General features: G+C 35.4%; 1 protein-coding gene across 1 annotated transcript; it reads left to right on the top strand.

The window, feature by feature from the left end:
- Nucleotides 1-2,083: 2,083 nt before the first annotated feature.
- Nucleotides 2,084-17,439, top strand: LOC125670690 (uncharacterized). Its single transcript, XM_048906019.2, has 10 exons — nucleotides 2,084-2,280; nucleotides 2,423-2,517; nucleotides 5,625-5,734; nucleotides 8,490-8,612; nucleotides 9,496-9,799; nucleotides 14,911-15,243; nucleotides 15,600-15,776; nucleotides 15,976-16,051; nucleotides 16,217-16,266; nucleotides 16,689-17,439. The coding sequence occupies exons 1-10, from the start codon at nucleotides 2,193-2,195 to the stop codon at nucleotides 16,794-16,796; spliced, it is 1,464 nt and encodes a 487-aa protein (XP_048761976.1). The 5' UTR covers nucleotides 2,084-2,192; the 3' UTR covers nucleotides 16,797-17,439.
- The last annotated feature ends 5,057 nt before the right edge of the window (nucleotides 17,440-22,496 follow it).

Below are 22,496 nucleotides of genomic sequence, written 5' to 3'. Positions count from 1 at the left end.
ACTGTTCTTGTGGTGGCCCTACCCACCCAGTGGAGGATGTTATAAGTGTTCCATTAAAGTAACCATGTTATAACCATTCCAGGATCACTTAGAATCATTCGATCCAATCATATTTGATTGATTGTATGTTATTTAACGTCCTTCTCGAGAATTTTTCAATCTTATTGAGACGTCACCACTGCCGGTGAAGGGCTGCAACATTTAGGCCTATGCTCGGTGCTTACGGCCTTTGAGCAGGGAGGGATCTGTATCATGCCACACCTACTGTGACACAGGGTCTCGGTTTTTGCGGTCTCATCCAAAGGACCACCCCATTTAGTCGCCTCTTACAACAAGCAAGAGGTACTAAGGACCTATTCTAACCCAGATCCCCAAGGGATTATATTTGATTTACTGAATTTCATGGCTGACAAATACATCACAGTATATGACCCGACTGGTAACTGAGTCAAGCAGAGCATGGGAACATGTGAGTCTGCCTGCGTGCACTCGATTTGATTGAGTAAACAGACATACATGGCGGACCAAATCAAAAGCTTTTATGAAATCGTTTTGTCAGGGATTAAATTTTAAAAGTGGCTTTATCTTATGCTCTCCTATAGTATTGCATTCAATTAGCGATTAGTAAATAATCTGTGAAAAATGCTTTAATTAATAATGTGTACACTCCCTTGAATTTGATCTCCTGTCTGAAACCTTTGTCACCCATTAATGTTTGTTTATGTTTTAATCAAAATGGAAAACACATTAAAATGCTGAAAGTGTAATGGAATACAGAATTGTGAAAGAGATCAACCATGAATGCACCCACCATACAATGTTGCTTTGATACTGGAAATTTTAAAAGAGCTAGGCAGAGAACTAATATGTAGTAATTATGGGGACTGAAAAATACAGTAACCAGAAAGTTCACCATTCTGTAGTTGCTTGGATATAATACCCCTTTATTTCATGTGAAAAGTATTTTACAAAACACCTGTGAAAATTTTGGACCTGTTATAATAATTAAAAAATTGAATTATGTCTCCCACTTGTGAAATGATGAAACCCTCACAGACTTGTTGCATGTGTGGCAGTCAGATCGACTTGATCGCCGGTGGCCAGATAACTCAGTTGGTAGAGGTCTTGGTTCAAATCCTAGTCTGGTTCATTGCATTTTTAGCTGAGTTGCGTAGCAAATCTCAGCTTTTAAATTGGCGAAGGATGAGTGTCTGGTCGGGCGGGCGGCGTCCACAATTAGCTTGTCCGGTCTCTAACTTTAGTACTTTTTGGTGCATCTTTGTAAAACTTACATTACATGATCACATCCAAAAGAGGAAGGTTCCTATTTATTTTGAGGAGAGGAAGGTTCCTATTTATTTTGAGGTCCAAAGGTCACTGTCACTAAATGCCATAGATTTGAGCTTGTCCGGTCTCTAACTTTCATACTACTAGGGGCATCTTTGTGAAACTTGCATATCATGATCACATCCAAAAGAGGAAGGTTCCTATTTATTTTGATGTCAAAAGGTCAAGGTCTCTATTTCACTATATACTAGATTTGAGCTTGCCTCTAACTTTAATACATGTACTTGCTGGTGCATGTTTATCAGACTTCAAATCCTGACGACATTCAAGATTCATGTTGCTTTTGAAATCCAAAGGTCAAGGTCATTATCACACTAAATACCTATTGTGGCCATTCAAAGCTTTATACTTATAAACTATATTAAATGTGTGCATGTTTTTACTTTGTGAATGCAAGCGTGCATAATTTTCGAAACTGCAACTCGGCCATACGCATCTTTGATGCGTTTTAGCGATTTTTCCCTTTTTGTTGCACATATATACTGAAATCAGCATACATTATAACACATATTTTTGTTTATGTATTTGTTACTGCTTTAAAAAATTACTACAAGTCCCTCACAGTGATCTATAATTTTAAATGACAGAATGTGAAATTATTCAATGCTTGTGATTATTTGATTAAAGGAATCATATCTTTGACACAATATCACATCTTAGAAACAGACTGTGAGAAATTTTGAAATTAAACTGATGAAAATAATTAATTCAGTGAATTTACGTCGGGTTTGGGAATTAAGTTATTCTTGACCCATCAATGTTTAGATTTGTTAAGTCATGACTTCAGCAGACTCGGTTCTTTAAAGCACATCATTATCTCTCAGAGATCCGGGAAAGCCTGTACAATGTCAGACACCGAATCATGGACTGTGAAGGTCTACATTTACGACATAAGCAAAGGAATGGCGAGGTCACTGTCGCAGGCTTTCTTAGGTAGGCTTACGTTAACTCGAAATAACTCGGGTACTGTCTGTGTACAGGTAAAACCTTGAAAATGGTCTTCTAAAGGAGTAAAACAGACATTCTTTTTAAGATCATTAATTAAGACAGTCCCTGGTATGTTTGTGTTATTTAGGTAAACATATTGAAGGGGTGTGGCACACAGGGATTGTGGTGTATGGAGAGGAGTTTTACTTTGGGGGCACGGGAGGAATCGAGGCATGTCCGCCGGTAAGCGTGTATATTTATATATATATATTATATATATAGAAATCTCTATATATATATATATATAATTCATATGTCATTGTTAACATTGAATTTCTACACACCTTGTAAATAATAAATCCTTTGAAACATGGTACACATTAGACAAAAACAAGAGACCAATATGTTTTGCCCATGTCTGGCCCTTTAATAGGGGATCATTTTAAGGGATTATAAATGCTGTGGCAATTCTAACCAAAGTGGTAGACTCATTATTTAATGTTAAGGTTAATCGATCCTCGTGTGATGTCATAGGTTTTGCAAAAATCTTTATCAAATTAAACTTTGCGCATGATAGAAATATATCTTCAGAGAAATTTTATTCACTGCATGCATAAAATAAAAAATTTGGTAAACTATTGCAGTCTATGCGAAAGTTTTTTGGACCACACAGTACATTCGGTCCTGTGTAATCAATGAACACACCGGACCGAACCAAATTTTGTCAGACCGAAAAACCTAATGTAAAAAAGTGAAACACGTGAAAATGCAAAACCAAGGGAATCTTATTTATTATACTAGTAATACTATACCAGGGATTCCTCCCGTATAATACTAACTTTAGACAGTCCATGCGGTTTTAATCACATTCATTTACGTATTTGGATTTGTGTGCTATTTTTTACTTATGACATATTCCACCAAATTAGCATAAATGTCCGTCAATTTTTCCCCCTCCATATTTAAAGATAAATATGCTTAAAAAGTAAAGAATGTTGTTAATTACAAACTTGAATGGACTAGAGTTAATTATAAAATCAAAAATATTTTGCCACACATAAATTGTTAAAATAATTTTGGTATATGAATGTTCAAAATATGAGAAAAATTGACAGAATTAACTCCCGTGAGAAGTGGTACCCAACTTCTCGGGTACTTTATTTAAACTTATATAAGAAAACAAGGGGCGATAAAAATGTAACATAAAATGTATGTTCTTTTACTTAATCTTTATAAAAAAAATTGCAAACTATTTATGAAAACAAATTATACAAAAGTAAATTCAAAGTAAACAGTTTTTGTAACTTTCGTTCTGTCAAACATACTGACGTTAGCACTAATGTACATATGTATATAGAGATGTACTGCAAAACAATTTGCTTTGATTATTTTTCTGGAATTAAGCATTAAAAGTCATAATCTAATTGTGAAACAGATTTTATCTTCTTTAAACAAAATATCTGACTTAAGAAATTACATTGATATTTGGTCTAACATCATTCTGTCAAATTCTACTCGGCACAATGTGACATTAGCACACTTCTTTACCAAACCCTTGTAAGAGTTGTGGTTCTTTGTTATTATTACAACTCTCCCTGCAAGGGGCGTTGTAATGGGATTTTCCAATTGCATGGCAGGTTGAGTGAATGAGGTATCTAGACTTATGTAAAACTTCAAGCGATAGACTTTCTGTCAAAATTGCTGACGTTAGCAACATGTGACGTTAGCATAAGAAATCGTTCTATTTGTACTAAATCGTACGTCAATCTACCGGTTTATGAATTCAAAGACTATTTTATTGCAATAAAAACTCATCATGGGAAACTATTTATAGTCTATCATGATTTACATCACTGCGAAAAGGTTCCGCAAGGTTTTGTTCCGTCAAACAATAACATTAGCATAAAAAAAGTTCCGTCAAGAACTGACATTAGCATTGACAGAAAATAAAAGATTCTGGGTCATTATTAAAGCACAACAAACATTGGTCTCGATGTAATGTATATAGATTACATTTAAACCTTTCATTAAGAGAGCCATGTAGTTAAATAATTTCATAACTTGTTTAGTAAACAGAAGATTTATTAATTGCTAATGTCATTTTCCGTCAAGTGTTCCGTCATAAAAATGTGATGTTAGCAACCGTTTTTAAAAAAATTGAAATTAAAAGTGAAAGAATACTTTTATAATTTTATTTTTCATATTTTCTTGATCCTGAGTGTTAATATTTTTAGTTACCACAAAAAAATTACCAACGTTTGGCAATTTGAATAGACATTCCCAATGGGAGTCAATACAAGCATTTTTCATGGAACATGTCTTATAACAAACATTTAAATGACTCCGCATCAAAATAGTAAAGCTCAAAACCGGACACTGAGACATCGGACATTCCGGTCCGGTGTAAAAAATGATGCGTCGGACCTGAGGCACTGCACATCGGTCAGGTCCGACGGTCCGATGTCTTTCGCATAGACTGCTATTGATATTGAAAAAGTGTATATTTTCTATAGATAATCAATTCTTTATAATTAAAAAAATGTTGTCAAGGGCAATAACTCCTATGCTGGTATTTCTTCTACAGCATGTCTATTATGCACGATTTCCCTAATATCCACAATTAATTTATACATATTTATGAATTAACAGTTTTTTTAAACTGTTGACATTTAAAATTTGTCATTTCAACAAGTTTTATCTATTTTAATTATTCCGTACAACGAATATGTGTGATTTTCTGATGTTAATATATACTTCCGTTTTTTTATGTCTGACATCTTTAAAAATGTGGCAACATACACATTTTCTTTGGTTATTGTTTAAATTTAACTATATTGAATGGAAATTAATACAGTTTTTGGACTTTTAACCATTATTATTGATAAGTCACACGAGGATCGATCCACCTTAAAATATTTCACAACTAAGCAATCTTTATCTGAAAATTGTCCTAAATTTTCATCCTGGTGGCAGGTTACATCACATCAGAGATCTATATGTATTATACAGGGAAGTTGTGACTTGTACAAAATACAGTTCAATACACACCAAATTGCACTGTCACTTGATTATTCTTCATGATAAAATTTACAAAAATAAATTTGCATACATGTATATCAATATAGAATCTTACTCAAGTGTACTCTGTAACCACTGTAGCATGGCCTTTCAGTCTTCAGTCAAGACTGTGGGTTACAGATGTTTCTTGCTTTATTTTCCATACAATTTGTTTTGTACCCTTTGTGTAACTGTCCTACTAAAGAAATATAGAGCATGTAAAATGAGGATGAACATTTAGGGCAAATTCCTGTTACATACTGTAGATTCAACATTTTGTCTTCTATTAACAGGGAGGAACAATCTTAGGTTCACCAGACACCGTTGTAGAACTAGGTCAAACGCAAATACCATATGATGTCTTCTTGGGTTATCTTAATGATCTGTCACAGTCTTCTTACAGGTGAGTCTGTCAGTCTATCTGTCCTCTTACAGGTGAGTCTGTCAGGTCTGTCCACTTACAGGTGAGTCTATATCTGTCCACTTACAGGTGAGTCTGTCAGTCTATCTGTCCTCTCACAGGTGAGTCTGTCAGGTCTGTCCTCTTTCAGGTGAGTCTGTCAGTCTATCTGTCCTCTTACAGGTGAGTCTGTATCTGTCCTCTTACAGGTGAGTCTATCTGTCCTCTTAAAGGTAAGTCTGTCAGGTTTGTCCACTTACAGGTGAGTCTGTCAGTCTATCTGTCCTCTTACAGGTGACTTTGTCAGGTTTGTCCTCTTACAGGTGAGTCTGTATCTGTCCTCTTATAGGTGAGTCTATTTGTCCTCTTAAAGGTGAGTCTGTCAGTCTATCAGTCCTCTTACAGGTAAGTCTGTCAGGTTTGTCCTCTTACAGGTGAGTCTGTATCTGTTCTCTTACAGGTGAGTCTATTTGTCCTCTTAAAGGTGAGTCTGTCAGGTCTGTCTACTTACAGGTGAATATATCAGATCCATCCTCTTACAGGTGAGTCTGTCAGTTTATCTGTCCACTTACTGGTGAGTGTCAGTCTATCTGTCCTCTTACATGTGAGTCTGTATCTGTCCTCTTACAGGTGAGTCTGTCAGTCTATTTGTCCTCTTACAGGTGAGTCTGTCAGTCTATCTGTCCTCTTACATGTGAGTCAGTCAGTCTATCTGTCCTCTTACATGTGAGTCAGTCAGTCTATCTGTCCTCTTACAGGTGAGTCTGTCAGTCTATCTGTCCTCTTACATGTGAGTCTGTCAGTCTATCTGTCCTCTTACAGGTGAGTTTGTCAGTCTATCTGTCCTCTTACAGGTGAGTCTGTCAGTCTATCTGTCCTCTTACATGTGAGTCTGTCAGTCTATCTGTCCTCTTACAGGTGAGTTTGTCAATCTATCTGTCCTCTTACAGGTAAGTCTGTCGGTCTATCTGTCCCTTACAGGTAAGTCTATTTGTCCTCTTACAGGTGAGTCTATTTGTCCTCTTACAGGTGAGTCCATGGGTCTATCAGTCCTCTAACAGGTGAGTCTGTCAGTCTATCTGTTCCCTTACAGGTGAGTCTGTCAGCTCTGCTCTCTAACAAGTGAGTCTTTTTAGGTCACCTGAGTCGCTCAAGTGACCTAATGCAATTGGTCTGCGTCCGTCGTTGTGTGTTAACAATTGATCATTTTTTACTTCTTCAACCATATAACTACCATTCCGATTCTTTTCAAATTTGGTATAAAACATCTTTTGGTCAAGGGGGACATAACTAGTAAATTTCAGGTCTCCTGCACCTTTGGAGCCTTGACGTTTTTTCAAAAAAATTCTTCTCTAGAACCACACATGTGTAAGAAAAACTAAATGCATCATGATGTACAGCAGGAAGATCACTAAAATTGTAAATTTCATGATCCCCGGGTTGGAGGTTCTGACCCCAGGTTGGGCCAAACTTGGTATATAGTGTTTATGTGTAAAACACTTAAATGACATCTTCTTTAGTGCTATTGGTTCTAGATAGAAACTAAATGGATATTAAGAGCAGGTAGTCATTTACCAAAATTGTAAATTTGATGATCCCAGGGGTAGGGGTTTGGGTATCAGGGTGGGGCCAAAATGGTCAGTTAATAAATGTGTAAACAATAGAACATTTTTAACTTCTTGATAACTACTTTTCCATTTCCTTTCAAATTTGGTATGAAGCATCTTTGGGACAAGGAGGATATAAGTTATAAATTTCGGGATTCCTGCACCCCTGGAGTCTTACGGGTGGGGCAAAAACTGCAAAAAATTGACCAATTATTAAGTCTTCCTACAACTGCATATCTTTAAGAAAAACTAAATTCATAATGATATAGAGCAGAAAGGCCTCTACCAAAATAGTAAATTTTATGATCCCCGGGGTAGAGGTTCTGACTCCAGGGTGGGGTCAAACTTGGTATATACAGTGTATATGTGCAAAACATGTAAATGATATTTGCTTTAATGCTATTGATTATCATACTAAATTGAAACTAAATGGATATTTAGAAGGAGTAGGTAGCCGTTTACCAAAATTGTAAGTTTCATGATCCTAGGGGGTAAGGGTTTGGTTTCAGGGTGGAGCCAAAATTATTATAGTGATTATTGTTTTTATCATTTGAAGGACTTTATTAAGTTTACTGATACAGTAACCCCAAAGTTGACTTTAGGATGGGTCCAAATTAGTGACATCATTTAATGATAATACATAGATCATGTTATGTAAAGTCTTTCATCACTCAGTATATGCTTTTTTGAGGACATCGAAGTTTTAAGAACACATCTTGTTTTATGTTGTTGCTGAAAATTAGAATTTAGCTTAGATATTCAGAACAGGAAATTTTTTCTAGAATTTTAGCCCTTGGGACAAGTGATACTTTTAACTAGTACTCAGGTGACCAATAAGGGCTTTGGGCCTCTTGTTAGGTATTCAAATTTCTTTTGAATTACATTTTACTGTTATAAGAAGTAAATTATGCAGAAGTCTAATTTTGCATTGTTTTGAATTCAGATTTTCTTTGAGCAAGAGTAAGGTTTAGTACAGAAAATATTCTCAAGCACAACATCGAGACCCTACCTACATTATTTTTATCCTCAAATCACGAAAATTTGACTCCACTCAAATGAGTGATCTTGCATTTATTGAATGGAATCAGCAATTTTTTTATTTATTAATTTACCCAGTATGCTGATGTCATAGTCTCATTTGGTTTTTACAGGCCAAGCTGCTATCATTTACTTGACCACAACTGTAACAACTTCAGTTCGGAGTTGGCCCAGTTTCTGACTGGTAATGACATCCCATCATACATCACTGCATTGCCCGCGGAAGTCCTTAGCACGTAAGATTGGCTGCAGATTGTTTTGTGCATTCTTTTTCTTGAACTGTTGAACTTTGGTATCTTGAATGTAGATATCTCAAATACAAATTGTTCAAGTGAGTTGGAAGTCCCAACTACATTTTCTTTATGTATTTTAAACTCAAAATCACAAACCCTCAGATATCTTGGATGTTTTTTCTCGGCCCCAACATGTTCAAGATAACAAGGTTTGACTATATATACATGTAGAAACCAGTTTTTCACAACTGAGAGCTTATGGAAACAAAATTGTACTAGAAGTAAATGTTTAGTTTTCACCTCTTAATTACAAAAGTGCATGAGAGATATAGAATGAGCTTGCATGTGTAGCCATACAAGTTTTTGTGAGTGCATGCATCCAGCAAAATGTTGTGGACATCACATACAAACTTGTACAGAGAAAGGCTAGTATTTCATATATTTGCCTTACTCTTCTTCTACAATGATAAATGGTAGAGTAAAGATGATCTATTTAATGTAGGCCAATAAGTCAAGGTCAGAGTGAAAGATTGAATATAGTAGGAGAGAAATATCCCTACAGATCATGTCACAGGTCAAGGTGACCATTTACAATTAAACAAGGTGGATATAAAAGAAATAATACCTTTCAATCTCTTTCAGCTTCATATTTGTTACTTACATCGTAGGAGGAAAGGAGAAGATACTTATCAATGTCTTGTTTGAATGTCAAGGACATATCTCATTTAATCAAAATTGAATGCACAAATCGTGCCCCCATTGAATGATGCTGTATTGTGAGAGGATGTCCTGTTTGTGTGTGCTCTGGTTCAACCAGCTGAAAGTTTACACAGATTGAATTAATAAGTTTTCACTGTTCATTACAGTTTTTTTGTTTAATTAATAGGCCTCTTGGTCAGATGATGAAGCCTTGGATTGATGCAATGTCTGTAAACCCTAGTGGGGGTCATGCCTTGTTCCCTGCTGGAAATCCTCCAGTGTCTCAAAATATCCCTCCTAGTAATACATTCCTCACAGAGACTTCCAATAAACAGGGCAAAAGTTCAGGGAAGACGAGAACCAGTTCAGAGGCACCAACTGGGGCCACCAGTCAGAGTCCCAGCAGTTCACAGGGTGTGGAATCTTCTGGAGATTTCAGTGTGGAGAGTGAGCAGGATACCAGAGAAATGGAACCCATTATTTACAGAGAGGTGAGGTTTTGTAAGTGGAATTACAGTGATGTGGAACCCATTGTTTATAGAGAGATGGGGTTTTGTAAGTGGAATTACAGTGATGTGGAACCCATTATTTATAGAGAGATGGGGTTTTGTAAGTGGAATAGCAGTGTTTGTGTTATTCCAGGATGTTAGATTGATATTTATTTTAAGGATTGGGAACTGCACCATGCTAATAAAATTCAGCTAATTTGTCATTTCTCTGTTCTACAAATACAGTCATTCGAAATGAAATCTTCATTTATTAAACCCATTCTTAGTGGAAAGAGCTTTTTGTTTTCTAAAGGTAAATTCCTGTTGTCACTAAAATGAAATATGACTATGAGGGTTACAAACAGTAAAGTGCTCTATAAGAAACCCAATGACTGAGATAAAAAAAAGAATCAAAGGCCACAAGGCCTTAGAGGCAGAAAATACATATCTGCATGAAATAACGTACAACAGGTATTTTCTGCAGCTGAAAATTTTTGTGTTTTGATCCGTAAATAGTAGCAAATTATATTTATTTTTTTTTCAATTTCTGCAGTTGCTTTATATCTATATGTACCTATATGCATGTATATGTATTCTGCAATTGTAATTTTTGCAAATTTTTCCTATCTGCCAAAAGTGGGACAACTGCAGAAATTTTCCCGTTATACAGTATTTAAACTGAAAATGTACATTTTCTACATGCATGTGATGGAGCAATAAAAATATATCATCAAATCCAAGAACTCATCATAAATTTTTTTAGCATGTTTTATAGAAAATACTTGAATTTCTTTTCAGATATTTACTACTTGAGTGGTTCAAAGCCTATGGTTTTAATTGATTATATTGCTACTCATATATTTAATGACAACTCTGGAACTCTATAAATCCTAAACTAAGCACAAATCATCCTTGTGTATAGGGAAGCATCTTTAAACATATTATCAAGAATAATGGGCCCGAGATTAGATATGCAAGCATCCCCAGGTAGTGCAGATTGAAGTTTGTTCAAATCATGGTCCCTGGAGGTAGGGTGAGGGGATCAAAGTTTTATATTAGGCCTAGAATATCTTGGGGAAACATCTTTAAAAATCAATATATGCACCCAGGGGTGCATAAGCCAAGTTGCATGGGATACATTGTAAAGTCAGGAATGATGTGGCATATTTATAATTGTGAAGAACTAATTTCAGTTTTAAACTTTTCAAGTTACTGTCCAGAAACCATATTTGTCTGAAGTTTTCAATCTATTTTTGGTCACTGTGACCTTGACCTTTGACCTTTTTTCTCCAAAATCAATAGGGGCCTTGCTTTGCTGGTATCCAACAATATAACCAAGTTTCATTTGATTCAAATTAAAAAAAAATTCAAGTTTTTCTCCGAAAACTAATATTTTTTTTTTTGAATTTTAAATCTATTTTCGGTCACTATGACCTTGACCTTTGACCCATTTTCTCCAAAATCAATAGGGGTCTTCCTTACCTGGTACATAACAATATCTTTAAGTATCGTTTGATTTGGATTAAAACTTACTAAGTTATCATCCGGAAACCAAATATTTCTGAAATTTTCATTCTATATTCGGTCACTGTGACCTTGACCTTTGACCTTTTTTCTCCAAAATCAATAGGGGTCTTCCTTACCTGGTACCCAACAATATATCAAAGTTTCATTTAATTCGGATTTAAACTTTCTGAGTTATCATCCGGAAACCAAATTTTTCTGAAATTTTCATTCTATATTCGGTCACTGTGACCTTGACCTTTGACGTTTTTTCTCCAAAATCAATAGGGGTCTTCCTTACCAGGCCTGGAGGTTATAAATTTTTTAGCTTACTCATACACAAACTCAGCCATTTTTGTTTTGGGTATAACTCTGAGCAAGCTTCGAAACATACTCGAAAAATCTTGAGCATGTACTCCATTTGAGTGCATGTACTCCATTTGAGTGTGAGAATGATTTCATAAAATCTTTGTAACCTTCACTTTTGAGTATGAGTACGATTCAGAGAACATAGTTTGAGTCTGAGTATGAGAATGTGCTAAAAAAGTTTTATAACCTCCAGGCCTGGTACCCAACAATATATCAAAGTTTCATTTGATTCAGATGTAAACTTTCTGAGTTATCATCCGGAAACCAAATTTTTCTGAAATTTTCATTCTATTTCGGTCACTGTGACCTTGACCTTTGACAATTTTTCTCCAAAATCAATAGGGGTCTTCCTTACCTGGTACCCAACAATATATCAAAGTTTCATTTGATTAGATTGTAAACTTTTCGAGTTATCATCCGGAAACCAATTGTTGCCCGCCCGCATCAACAAACCAATAGCCGAGCAACTCGGCTAAAAATCGTCTTCTAAAGAACTGGAGGGCCATGATTATTCATATTAATACACAAGGAACTTCGGGTAGTGTGAATTCAAGTTTGTTCAAATCAGGGTCTCGGGAAGTAGGATGGAGCCAAAACAGGAGATCAAAATTTTATTTGGGAATATACAGGAAATTAATCAATATAAATTCTTTTCAAGAGTAGCAAGGCCACTTTGAATCATATCAAAATGCAAACATTCCTAAGTTGTGTGGATTCAAGTTACTTGTATATCCCTGATACTAAAGTCAAAGGGGGGTATTGGTTTTGTCTTGTCTGTCTGTCTGAAACTTTAACCTTGCTTATAACATTTGAATGGTGAGCGATAGGTTTCTCATATTTCATATGTGCATTTCTTGTCACAAGGCCTTTGTTTTGGTACCAAAGTTTTAACCTTGACGTTTGACATACTTTTAAGAAAACCTAACCCAGGCAATATCTACTGAACTATTTAAGGTAGGACTTTCATATTTTTTTCTCCCCTTCCCAGAAGTTAGACATATTGTTTTGTTATGATTGATCTTGTGACCTTGACCTCAGAGTTTGAACCAAATTCAAGAACTTTGACCAAACCTTTACCTTGGTCATAACTTTTGAATGGGGAGTGATATTTCTTTCATATTTCGTTATGCGTTCCATGTAACAAAACCTTTCTTTTAGTACCAAAATGTTTGATATTGTAACCTTGACCTTGGATTTTGACCAACTTTTAAGAAAAGCTAACATAGGCAATAATTCCTGAACTATTTAAAGTAGGGTTTTCATATCAAGGTTATGTTGTGACTTTTTGTAGCTAGGTTGGGGCCACAATACGGGGTTAAATATTTTCATGGGAATAAAGATTTTTTTTTTTAAAAAACTTTTAAAAATTACAGCAGTTAAACAACTGTGAAGGGCCAATGTGAATCAGGTGAGCATTGTGGCCCATGGGCCTCATGTTTTCAAAAATTATGTGTTCTGATCAATCTTTAATTCACATGTTTTTATTCCTATATTGTGTTTTAATGAATGAATTAGATGTTTGATAAATCAGTACTCTCAAAAAGCACAAATGCTTCTGGTTGTATTGGACAGTATGTTATCCTTGAATGTCTCGGGGTCTAGCATCAAACATGTGTCTGACTCCATAAATATTGTCAAACCATAAATAGTGGTCTCAACATGAAGACTGAACATTGGAATTTATCAGTGGAAAAAAAAAGTTGAAGAGAGAATAGATGTCTAAACATGGAACCTTTGCATTCAGTTGCATCAGTTTTTCAATTTTTCATGCATTATCCATAATCTCTCAATGTGTGTTAAGACGGTTATCTTGCTTTATCCATCATCTTTCAATGTGTGTTAAGACAGTTATCCTGCTTTATCCATAATCTCTCAATGTGTGTTAAAGGGACTGGTTCACGATTTTTGATAAAAATATTTTTCATTTTTGATGTTAAACATTAGAAATATAACTCATTTAATGTTGACAGCCAAAATTTTGACCTTCTGAATGCATGAATGAAAGCAATATTTTAGCCTTAAATATGTGTTCTGTAAACAAAGACTCGAGTCTTTTTATGTAAACAAACAAGTGAAATATTGATTTTGTAATACAATGCATCTTAATTTTGCATAGTCACAAATTTTAACTTTTAGATGACACATTTCACCCCCAAAATGCTTGAAAAATGAAAGATATAATAATACTTAGATTGATATCCATTTCTTCTGAAAATTCCGTAAACAATAACATATCGCAATCTTTGTTTACAAAACAATTAATAAACTCTCTAAAATGAGCTTCTGTGAAGATGTATAACCTTAATTTTCATGTGAAATCTTTCAAACACATTAGACAGTAGATTTTGATCATTAAAAGTGAAAAACAAAATTTTGGGTAAAATCGTGAATCAGTCCCTTTAACATGGTTATCTTGCTTTATCCATCATCTCTCAATGTGTGTTAACATGGTTATCTTGCTTTATCCATCATCTCTCAATGTGTGTTAACATGGTTATCTTGCTTTATCAAGATATGGGGTTCACGACGGGTGTGACCGGTCGACAGGGGATGCTTACTCCTCCTAGTTTCAGATACCACCTCTGGTGTATCCAGGGGTCTGTGTTTGTCGAACTCTATTACTTGCTTATAGGAGTTATGAGATTGATCACTGTTCGTTATCTTCACCTTTCATCTCTTAATGTGTTATCTTGCTTTATCATTCCTTAATGTGCATGGTTACCTTTATTATCCTTGATCCTTTATAGTGTGTACTAGCATGCTTGCTAGAGGTTTTCTTTACAATTTCCACCCGTTGACGTTTTCACCCTATTCAACTGTGACTTTTATTATAAAGCATTGAAACATGTACATGTGTATATTAGAGATACAGGTGTGAAACAGGTACATGTGTATATCAGAGATACAGGTGTGAATTCATGCCAGGTAAAGGTATCTGATAACAACAAAGGTATTATAAGCCAGATTTTCATGATTTTTTTTTTAACAAAGTTAAAGTTGATATTTTTTTTTTTTAAAGATCTATCATTTCTCAGATGTTATACTTATTCACAGTCATTGAAAATAATGGGAAAAGTTGATAACTTAATGAAGCCTATTGATTAGATTTATTGACGCGAGTTCTTTTTTGCTGCCCTCATGATAGCTTTAAGGCATTTGTTGCTAATAGGAATACATCATATATATTATAACATTGGCATGTTTACTATTGTTTGTTTATAGCAAAATCATGTAAATTCCAGGAAAGACCCTCCAAAAAGCCCCTTCTGGATGATGTACATAATAAACTGTCTGCTAAGGAAGCAAGCCTAGTTTCAGACATGTTTGACTATCTAGGAACAGTGTCACCATCTTGGTCCTTGTGTAAAGAACATGTTCAAACCATCCACAAAGTGATAGGAGATGGACGCATGGGTGATAAGTTGAGGGGGGAGATATGTGTGCTTCTGCAGGAACTTGTGTTAATTGAGGACTACGTTGAACTGTTACAAAATGAACCCACCAAGTTAATCAACAGCGTATTGTTACATTACAAGGAGCTTACGGAGACAGTACAGATGGGGCTACTAAAAGTGGTGAGTTAACGTGCTCTGCATGGAGCAATAGCTATTGTATACACAAAGCAGTTTGGTTTTTTTTTCATTTGCATTATAATTCTGCTTCTTAGGAGCAACACATTGCCCCAATCCATAATTCCTTTGAGTCCTGCTGAAATCTCCTGAAAATTTATGGCTATACATATTCAAATATTAATCTTGGTCAGTTGATGCATCTTGGGTGTAAGGTGTGTCACCTCCCAAAAATAGGTCACTGAACTCATTTTGGAATTTTATTGCAATTCATAGTTTTTGTCCCAATTATTTCTTGCACACTGTAAGGCCTAGCTTCATCAAGACTGATAATGAGGACTATATATTCTATACTTGACTAGTTAACAAACTGCAGCAGTACTGAAATGGGACACAGCTTTCTGATAGACAGTGAGGGTGGAGAACAAAGTAATCTCAAACTACTTTGTCCAGAAATGTGTGTTGGAGCCCTTCTCCATGACAACCAGGAAGTCTACAGCAAGGCTGCGGCCCTGGCTTACAACCTTTGTAGATATCAGGTAATCCTCAGTTTACAATCTGTTAGAAAATCTTCCGTCTACAACCTCAGTAAATACTTTGGATTTATTTTGATCTGTAACACTATTTGTAGGTATTACATATTTGTGTACATTTCCTATGACAGTATGTTTACAACTTGAACATTCATATGGATGCTTTGTCATGCCTATTAAATTCATGGCATTCTGATATTTATAGTTACCAGAAGATACGCAGGTGGAACTTGGCAGTGCTATCCTGGAATGTCTCCAGAAAGACCTCCCAGAAACAAGCGGTAATTTACTGTCCAAGCTGCAATTATAGCAGATTAACAAAATTTGATGTGTACTGACAAAAAAAGTAACTCGCGTGTTAATAATACTTGTAGATTTGCCAATCAAAATATGAATTTTTTTATGAGATGGAAGACTTTAATAGATGTGGGATTTATTTATTTCAGCGTACAACCTGATGATTGCTTTACTGCAGCTGATGAAGAATAACGAGGAGGTCAGCAGTGTTGATTTACGTCTCATTACTTATCAAATCAAATTATTATACATGGAACAGCAAGTTCAGAAGAAAATATGTCAAACCATATTGTCATATGTGCAACAGCACGTTCAAAAGAAAATATATCAAGCCAAATTATTATACATGTAATGACATGTACAAAAGAAAATATGTCACACCAAGTTTTTATACATGTAATGGCAGGTTTAAAAGAAAATATGTCACACCAAATTAATTAATAATAGGAAAATCAATCCACATAAATAAGAAAATATCAAATTTCTTAACAAAATAAGGATGCATCATCATAGCCCTTCATGTTGTATTAAATTTCCTAACAAAATAGGGATGCATCTTCATTGCCTGCATGTGGTGCAAGTCTACGGAATTGTCTGAATATTTCCCTCTTTGCATTTCAGATGTGTGATCTTGCTGGAGTGGTAGGCATGAACTGCTCCATCCACCAAAAACTGTCACCACGGTTACGTAATCTTTGTGATGAGGCTCAGACAATGACTGCTTTATGATAATCTGTGTATACATAACCAAGTTCTGTGATTACTTCTACTTTTGAATTCAAAGTATATCATGCTTGATACTTAATTGATTTTGTGGAAATGTTGAGCGATTTAAATTAATGGAGAAAACAGGAAAAACTCTCATTTCTACCTTTTTGTTTGGATCATTATATTGTAAACCATGTCTGTTCTGTTTATGTTATTGTACTCTCAGTGACTGAACAACACGTGTATGGACGCAGAGTTGTGAGAAGTATTGTATATTGTATTCATGTGCAAAATGCACTCATTTACAGAGTGTTATTTTTTTTATTGACGTTTGAATCACAAGTTTACAACAATTTTTTTTATTGATTGGTTTGTCTTTCAAGATATACAAAGCATGGAAAGTTCAAGAAGTTAGAATGATAAAATTATTATAAACTTTTCACTAATTGTGGTATGACTATAAAAAACAGTATAATTACTATTCTATTTTTAAATTAATGAAGTTAATAAGCATCGAGTGTAATTGTGAATAGTGTAACAACCTTAGTGTGCATGGGAAAAATTGAACCTTTGTTAGCTAGAGAAAGCAACTGCAATTTAATAATAGGTTGGCATTGACACCATGATTAATATGTTAAGAAATAAATTTATTACAAACATGCAATAGGTATTATCCATCTATGATAAATACATTTAAGCTCACGTGCATGGATGTACGGGGAAGTGATTTTGACACCATCAATGAATGCAGGGCCCAAAACATATCTAAAAATGTTATAGACCAATACTTGAATTTTGATGTCAAAAATTACAATGCACGCGCATTCACGTGCACACGATTTTAATAATGGAATTTTTGTTAACACCATTCAATAGGCATTCATATCATACATCTGCAGGGTAAATTTGAATTCATTTGAGGTTTTAATTCATTGGTTATGGCCATTTTAGTACTCGAAAAATGAAAGGAAAGTTATGCACGTGCATACACGCGCACATGAGTAGGAATGAGCATCATTGTTGGTGTTGTTCAATAGACATTTGATAGATATACTTACAGCATAAATATATTGTTTCCATCAATTATAAGAAAGTGATGGCGATTTGAAAATCGTCCAATCAGAATTTAGCACACGTGCATGCACGTGCTGGATAGTAATTATGACTATATACAATTTTTAAGAATCCCAAGATACATATTCAACCCAAGTTGCAAATGATTTTGACAAAAATTTAAAAAGTTATGGCCATTGAAAGAATTGAACCTTCAAAAGACAATACACGTGCGTGCGCACGCGCGTTTGCAATTTTTAAGACATCGATCTGTAGATTTTTGGAATGTCTACCTATCCTGTAAATATCATCAGATTTCCTTTATTGACATGAAAGTTATTTACGGTTTTGTATTATCAAATAAGATATTCAGTGTTTCCATTGGCATTTGAAGACATGTTATCTCACACAAGCACATTGGTTCCTGATTTTGTCTTGGTTTAAAGGTCAAACAACATGGTAACTGGAGCGATCCGTGGTCCGAGGTCAACACACACACACACAGAGAGAGAATGGACGTTCCGGTCAAACACTTGAACTAGAAAGGTACCATTCGGCGCGGACACCCGTAAAAATTGTAGTTTTTAAAGTGAATTAACCACTTTGTTGTTATATGCCAAATAAACATAATGGACTTACTCCTTCTAGACGCCTGACCCCACTTTTTTAAAAATAAATTCTGCTTCATAGCAATAAATCGAAGTTATGGTAAAATGTATGTTGATGTTTTAAGACATGTACGTCATTTAATTTTCCTGAAAGTTTCTACTACATGAAATACCTTTGCATGCAACATTGTCGGTAATATTAAATACGTGTAATCAAGTGATTAATCGACATGTTAAAAAAATGTTCATTTTTAACCTGGAGTCTAAATAGTAGTAAAAAAAAACAACGTGTATATACATTGTATATATATATATATATATATATATATATATATATATATAACTGTTTCCCAGAACTCATACAGTTTACCCAATAGACAAATCATCTTTTGGAAGATGATTGATGGTGTCCTGTAGATGTGCAATGTGGTTTCAGGAATTTCATTTTCACCCTGGGGGCCAATTAAGGGTTGAAAAACGTTTCAAATGCTTCTAATAGGCTTTTGTACTCACCTATAAGTCATTAATCAAATATATATGATCTTCCCCTCCTGCTCCCACTGGGTTTCTCGCCGTTTCTGTTCCGATGCGAGTACTTTACCATAACGACTTGCTCCGACCATAGGGACTTGCTCCGTTTAAAAACAATTGTAAAAAAAGATACTATCTTTTAAAATGTAGCATTGTTTGCTATTTTTTACGGCATCAAGTCCTCGTGTTCCAACATACATATTAGTAAAAGTATTAAATAAAATAATAACATGTGATAACAACTTTCAATGCTTGAAAAACTTTTTTTTTTTTTCATATAATATATTTTAGATACAATGTACTTTATCATGAATTTTAACTGTGGCAGTTTTACTTGCGTGACACGACGCTGATGGGGTACCACCCATACTGTTTCCTTGATAATCTATTTCTTCGCGTCCAACCATACGCAAATCGTTCCTCGGTACCTCCCATTACTCCCATTGTTTGTTTTATAACTTGTCCTTTTTTAAGATCAAGTTCTTTGCTACTTCGAGCTTTGTAACGTGTCGTAGCAATAACTCGGATGTTACGCATTCCACCAATATCGTCGTTCATCTTTAAATAATCTCCTGCTTTTCTGCAGGGATCGTTGTCTTTAATTGTCTTAGTTGGTTCTGCCTTATCAACACAAAATTCTTTGACGGGGAATGGACTTGGCAGACGACAAGATGATTCGCCTGGTAGTTTTATTGTTTCTACATCATCTTCATGAAATTCAGTCACTAACGATGAGGGTAATTTCATCATTAGTGAGCTTCTCAGAACTGTATCATAATTGGGAGACGTGGCTGTTGTGTTTTGGGCATTGTGAGGGCTATTTTTCTGTGGTGGATTTTGCTGCCGATGGGGTGTAGAAGGATGTGATGGGACCATTTGTCTCTTACTGGCCTTTGTTCCCTCCTCTTTAACATTCTCCGAGTGCACAGAAGGATTAGTCACTAAAAATACATCAATCCCCGTACCGAGCCCCGCCTTCTTAAGTCTAGCCCTTTCTTCTGTTTGAATCCAGTTCTGATTATGAATTGAAAGAATATCAATCTCTTGTTGGTTTTGGAAGCATTCAAATGCCTCACGTGCATTTTTACGAATGAGGTCATATTGCGGAACGATATTTTTCACATACTGTAAAATCACATCAGGAATCCTACTAAACCTGCTTTTGTCTAATTCCTTGAGTTCCCGAAACATCATCTGAAGGGTTTTCTTCTTACTAATGATTAAAGACTGTAACTTTGCCTCATCTTCAATACATAATGCAGAACATGTTTCAATGTGTTTTCGGATATCAGACATCTCTGTGTTCCAGGAATCTAACTTACGCGCGCTCTTGGCAGACTGTCTTTTCCTGTTCTTGGAAAGCTTTCCTTCCAACTTGATTAAAAGGGCTTTCATGTTGTCTATTGAGTGCTTCTGTTTCGTGAGAGCGTTTTCCAGATTTTCCCGCTGTGTGTTGTACGATTTAAATTCTTCTTCTATTTCTGTCAATCTTTCCTTTTCCAGTCGGGTGTGTTGTAGGACTTTCTGATAGGGGCCACTACTGGCCATGAGTTTATCATAGATGTTTCTATGAATTTCTGTCAAGGGGTCTTCATCCCCAGACGAGGGTGATTGGAATAGATTGCCGCCAACATTTTTAAGCAATTCATTTGGATAGCCTTTCCTCCAATTTTCAATCTCTTGTACATAGGTTAATTTTGCTTCAGCGCGAATCTGTATTATCCGACCTACAGCCTCCTGTAGATAAATAGTGTGTTTGTTTTGCTTAATAGCTTCTTCTACCAAATGAAAATCAATGGTATCAGCCATGGTTAACAGCCAATCGGGTTAACAGCAACACTAGTTGACTAATTGTGACAAAATATAATTATGACGTAGAACTATCTATGACGTCAGTCTCATAAATTGATCAGTCGTAGTCTGGTCCCCGCCCCCGCCACTCATTGATCATTCCTTATTGGGAATGATCAATGAGTGGCGGGGGCGGGGACCAGACTAACGAATAGTAAGCAAACGAACTCTGGCGGAAGTTTGATGGGTTTTTTTATATCAAAATTATCAATATGGTAGCACTCGCGCCGTTTTATATAAAAACACTTTACTATATAAGGTTACTTATCAATTTGACAGACAGTTTATATTCTATCCATTTCAATATCAATCTTTTAAAATGCGATTTATTAAATACAGACCATAAAATAGCTTGAATATTCACATATATTTATTTATATGGTATGCATGTGTTCATATGGTACGTGTGGTTATTTTTAATTGTATATACTATAAATATGCTGTCTCGAACACTTAGGGTATAAGACTGCCAGTCTCAATGACTTGGCTCAGGCAACACTCCTTGGTATACCCGCTGTGTTTGTGAAACATTTTATAATATTGTTTTACTTTACTTCCCATATAGCACACTTGTAGAGCATACTTTCAATCAGTATTGTGATGAGCCAATTCAATACATATATGTCAATGTAGAATGTAAATAGTGCATATGTGTATATTGTATCATGTAGTTATAATGTTTTTAAACAAAACTGTTAGAATTATATATGCCCCCTGAGGCATCTTGATTAATGAATAAATAAGATAAAAATATATTTACATAAATATTGCATGTAGACAGGTAGGCCTAACGAAAGCGTGGTATATTGTTTAACGTCCCGTTCGAGAATCTTTCACTCCTATGGAGATGTTCATGGGAAATCTTATTCAACCTTGGCATGTCAAGTCGTTTTTCGGGGGGGGGGGGGGGGTGAGGGGAGGGGTGGTGGTGGTGGTGGTGTTAGAAGTAGTAGGAAGTTCACTCGTATAAGATTATTGACAAGCAAAACAAATAAAAATTGCGGGGGGAGGGGGGATTTAAGTTCCTCATCAGCTTTAACTGCTTCAATTTTCCATCAGTCTTCGATATCTTAAATTGGGGGAAGGAGGTCATCCTTCACTACAATTCAATTTTTGAATTCATAGCTTTCAAGCGAGCTTACATTCTTCTCATTCATCTGATAATAAAACGGCTGTGTACATGCAAGGTGAAGATAACGAACAGTGATCAATCTCATAACTCCTACAAGCAATACAAAATAGATAGTTGGGCAAACACGGACCCCTGGACACACCAGAGGTGGGATCAGGTGCCTAGGAGGAGTAAGCATCCCCTGATATCCACTTATAACATTCAAGATATCGCTAGAGCAAAGCACGGTTACAGTTAAGATGATTGATCAATTCGTTTCTGTTGTGAACATCGCGACATACGATCGCGGGGAGTGAATATTGTGTACTTTTCCCAAATCTTTCTTAGTGCCTGACCCGATTCTTATTGTCCAACCCGATTCTTAGTATTCGGTTTTTAGTGTTCGAATACGCGGCGTGGTTATTACGGATTTGTAAATGATACTACGAACAAGATGTACAGGAAAATAGTATATGCTACACATACTATACATTTTCCACTGCCCCTTAAAGATCGACTTTGAAATCGCTCCAACAGAGATTGAAAAAATACGAGAAATTGCATTGC

Source organism: Ostrea edulis, chromosome 4 (assembly GCF_947568905.1).
Source record: "Ostrea edulis chromosome 4, xbOstEdul1.1, whole genome shotgun sequence".
NCBI lineage: Eukaryota > Metazoa > Mollusca > Bivalvia > Ostreida > Ostreidae > Ostrea > Ostrea edulis.
This window is presented reverse-complemented; position numbering and strand designations above follow the sequence as displayed.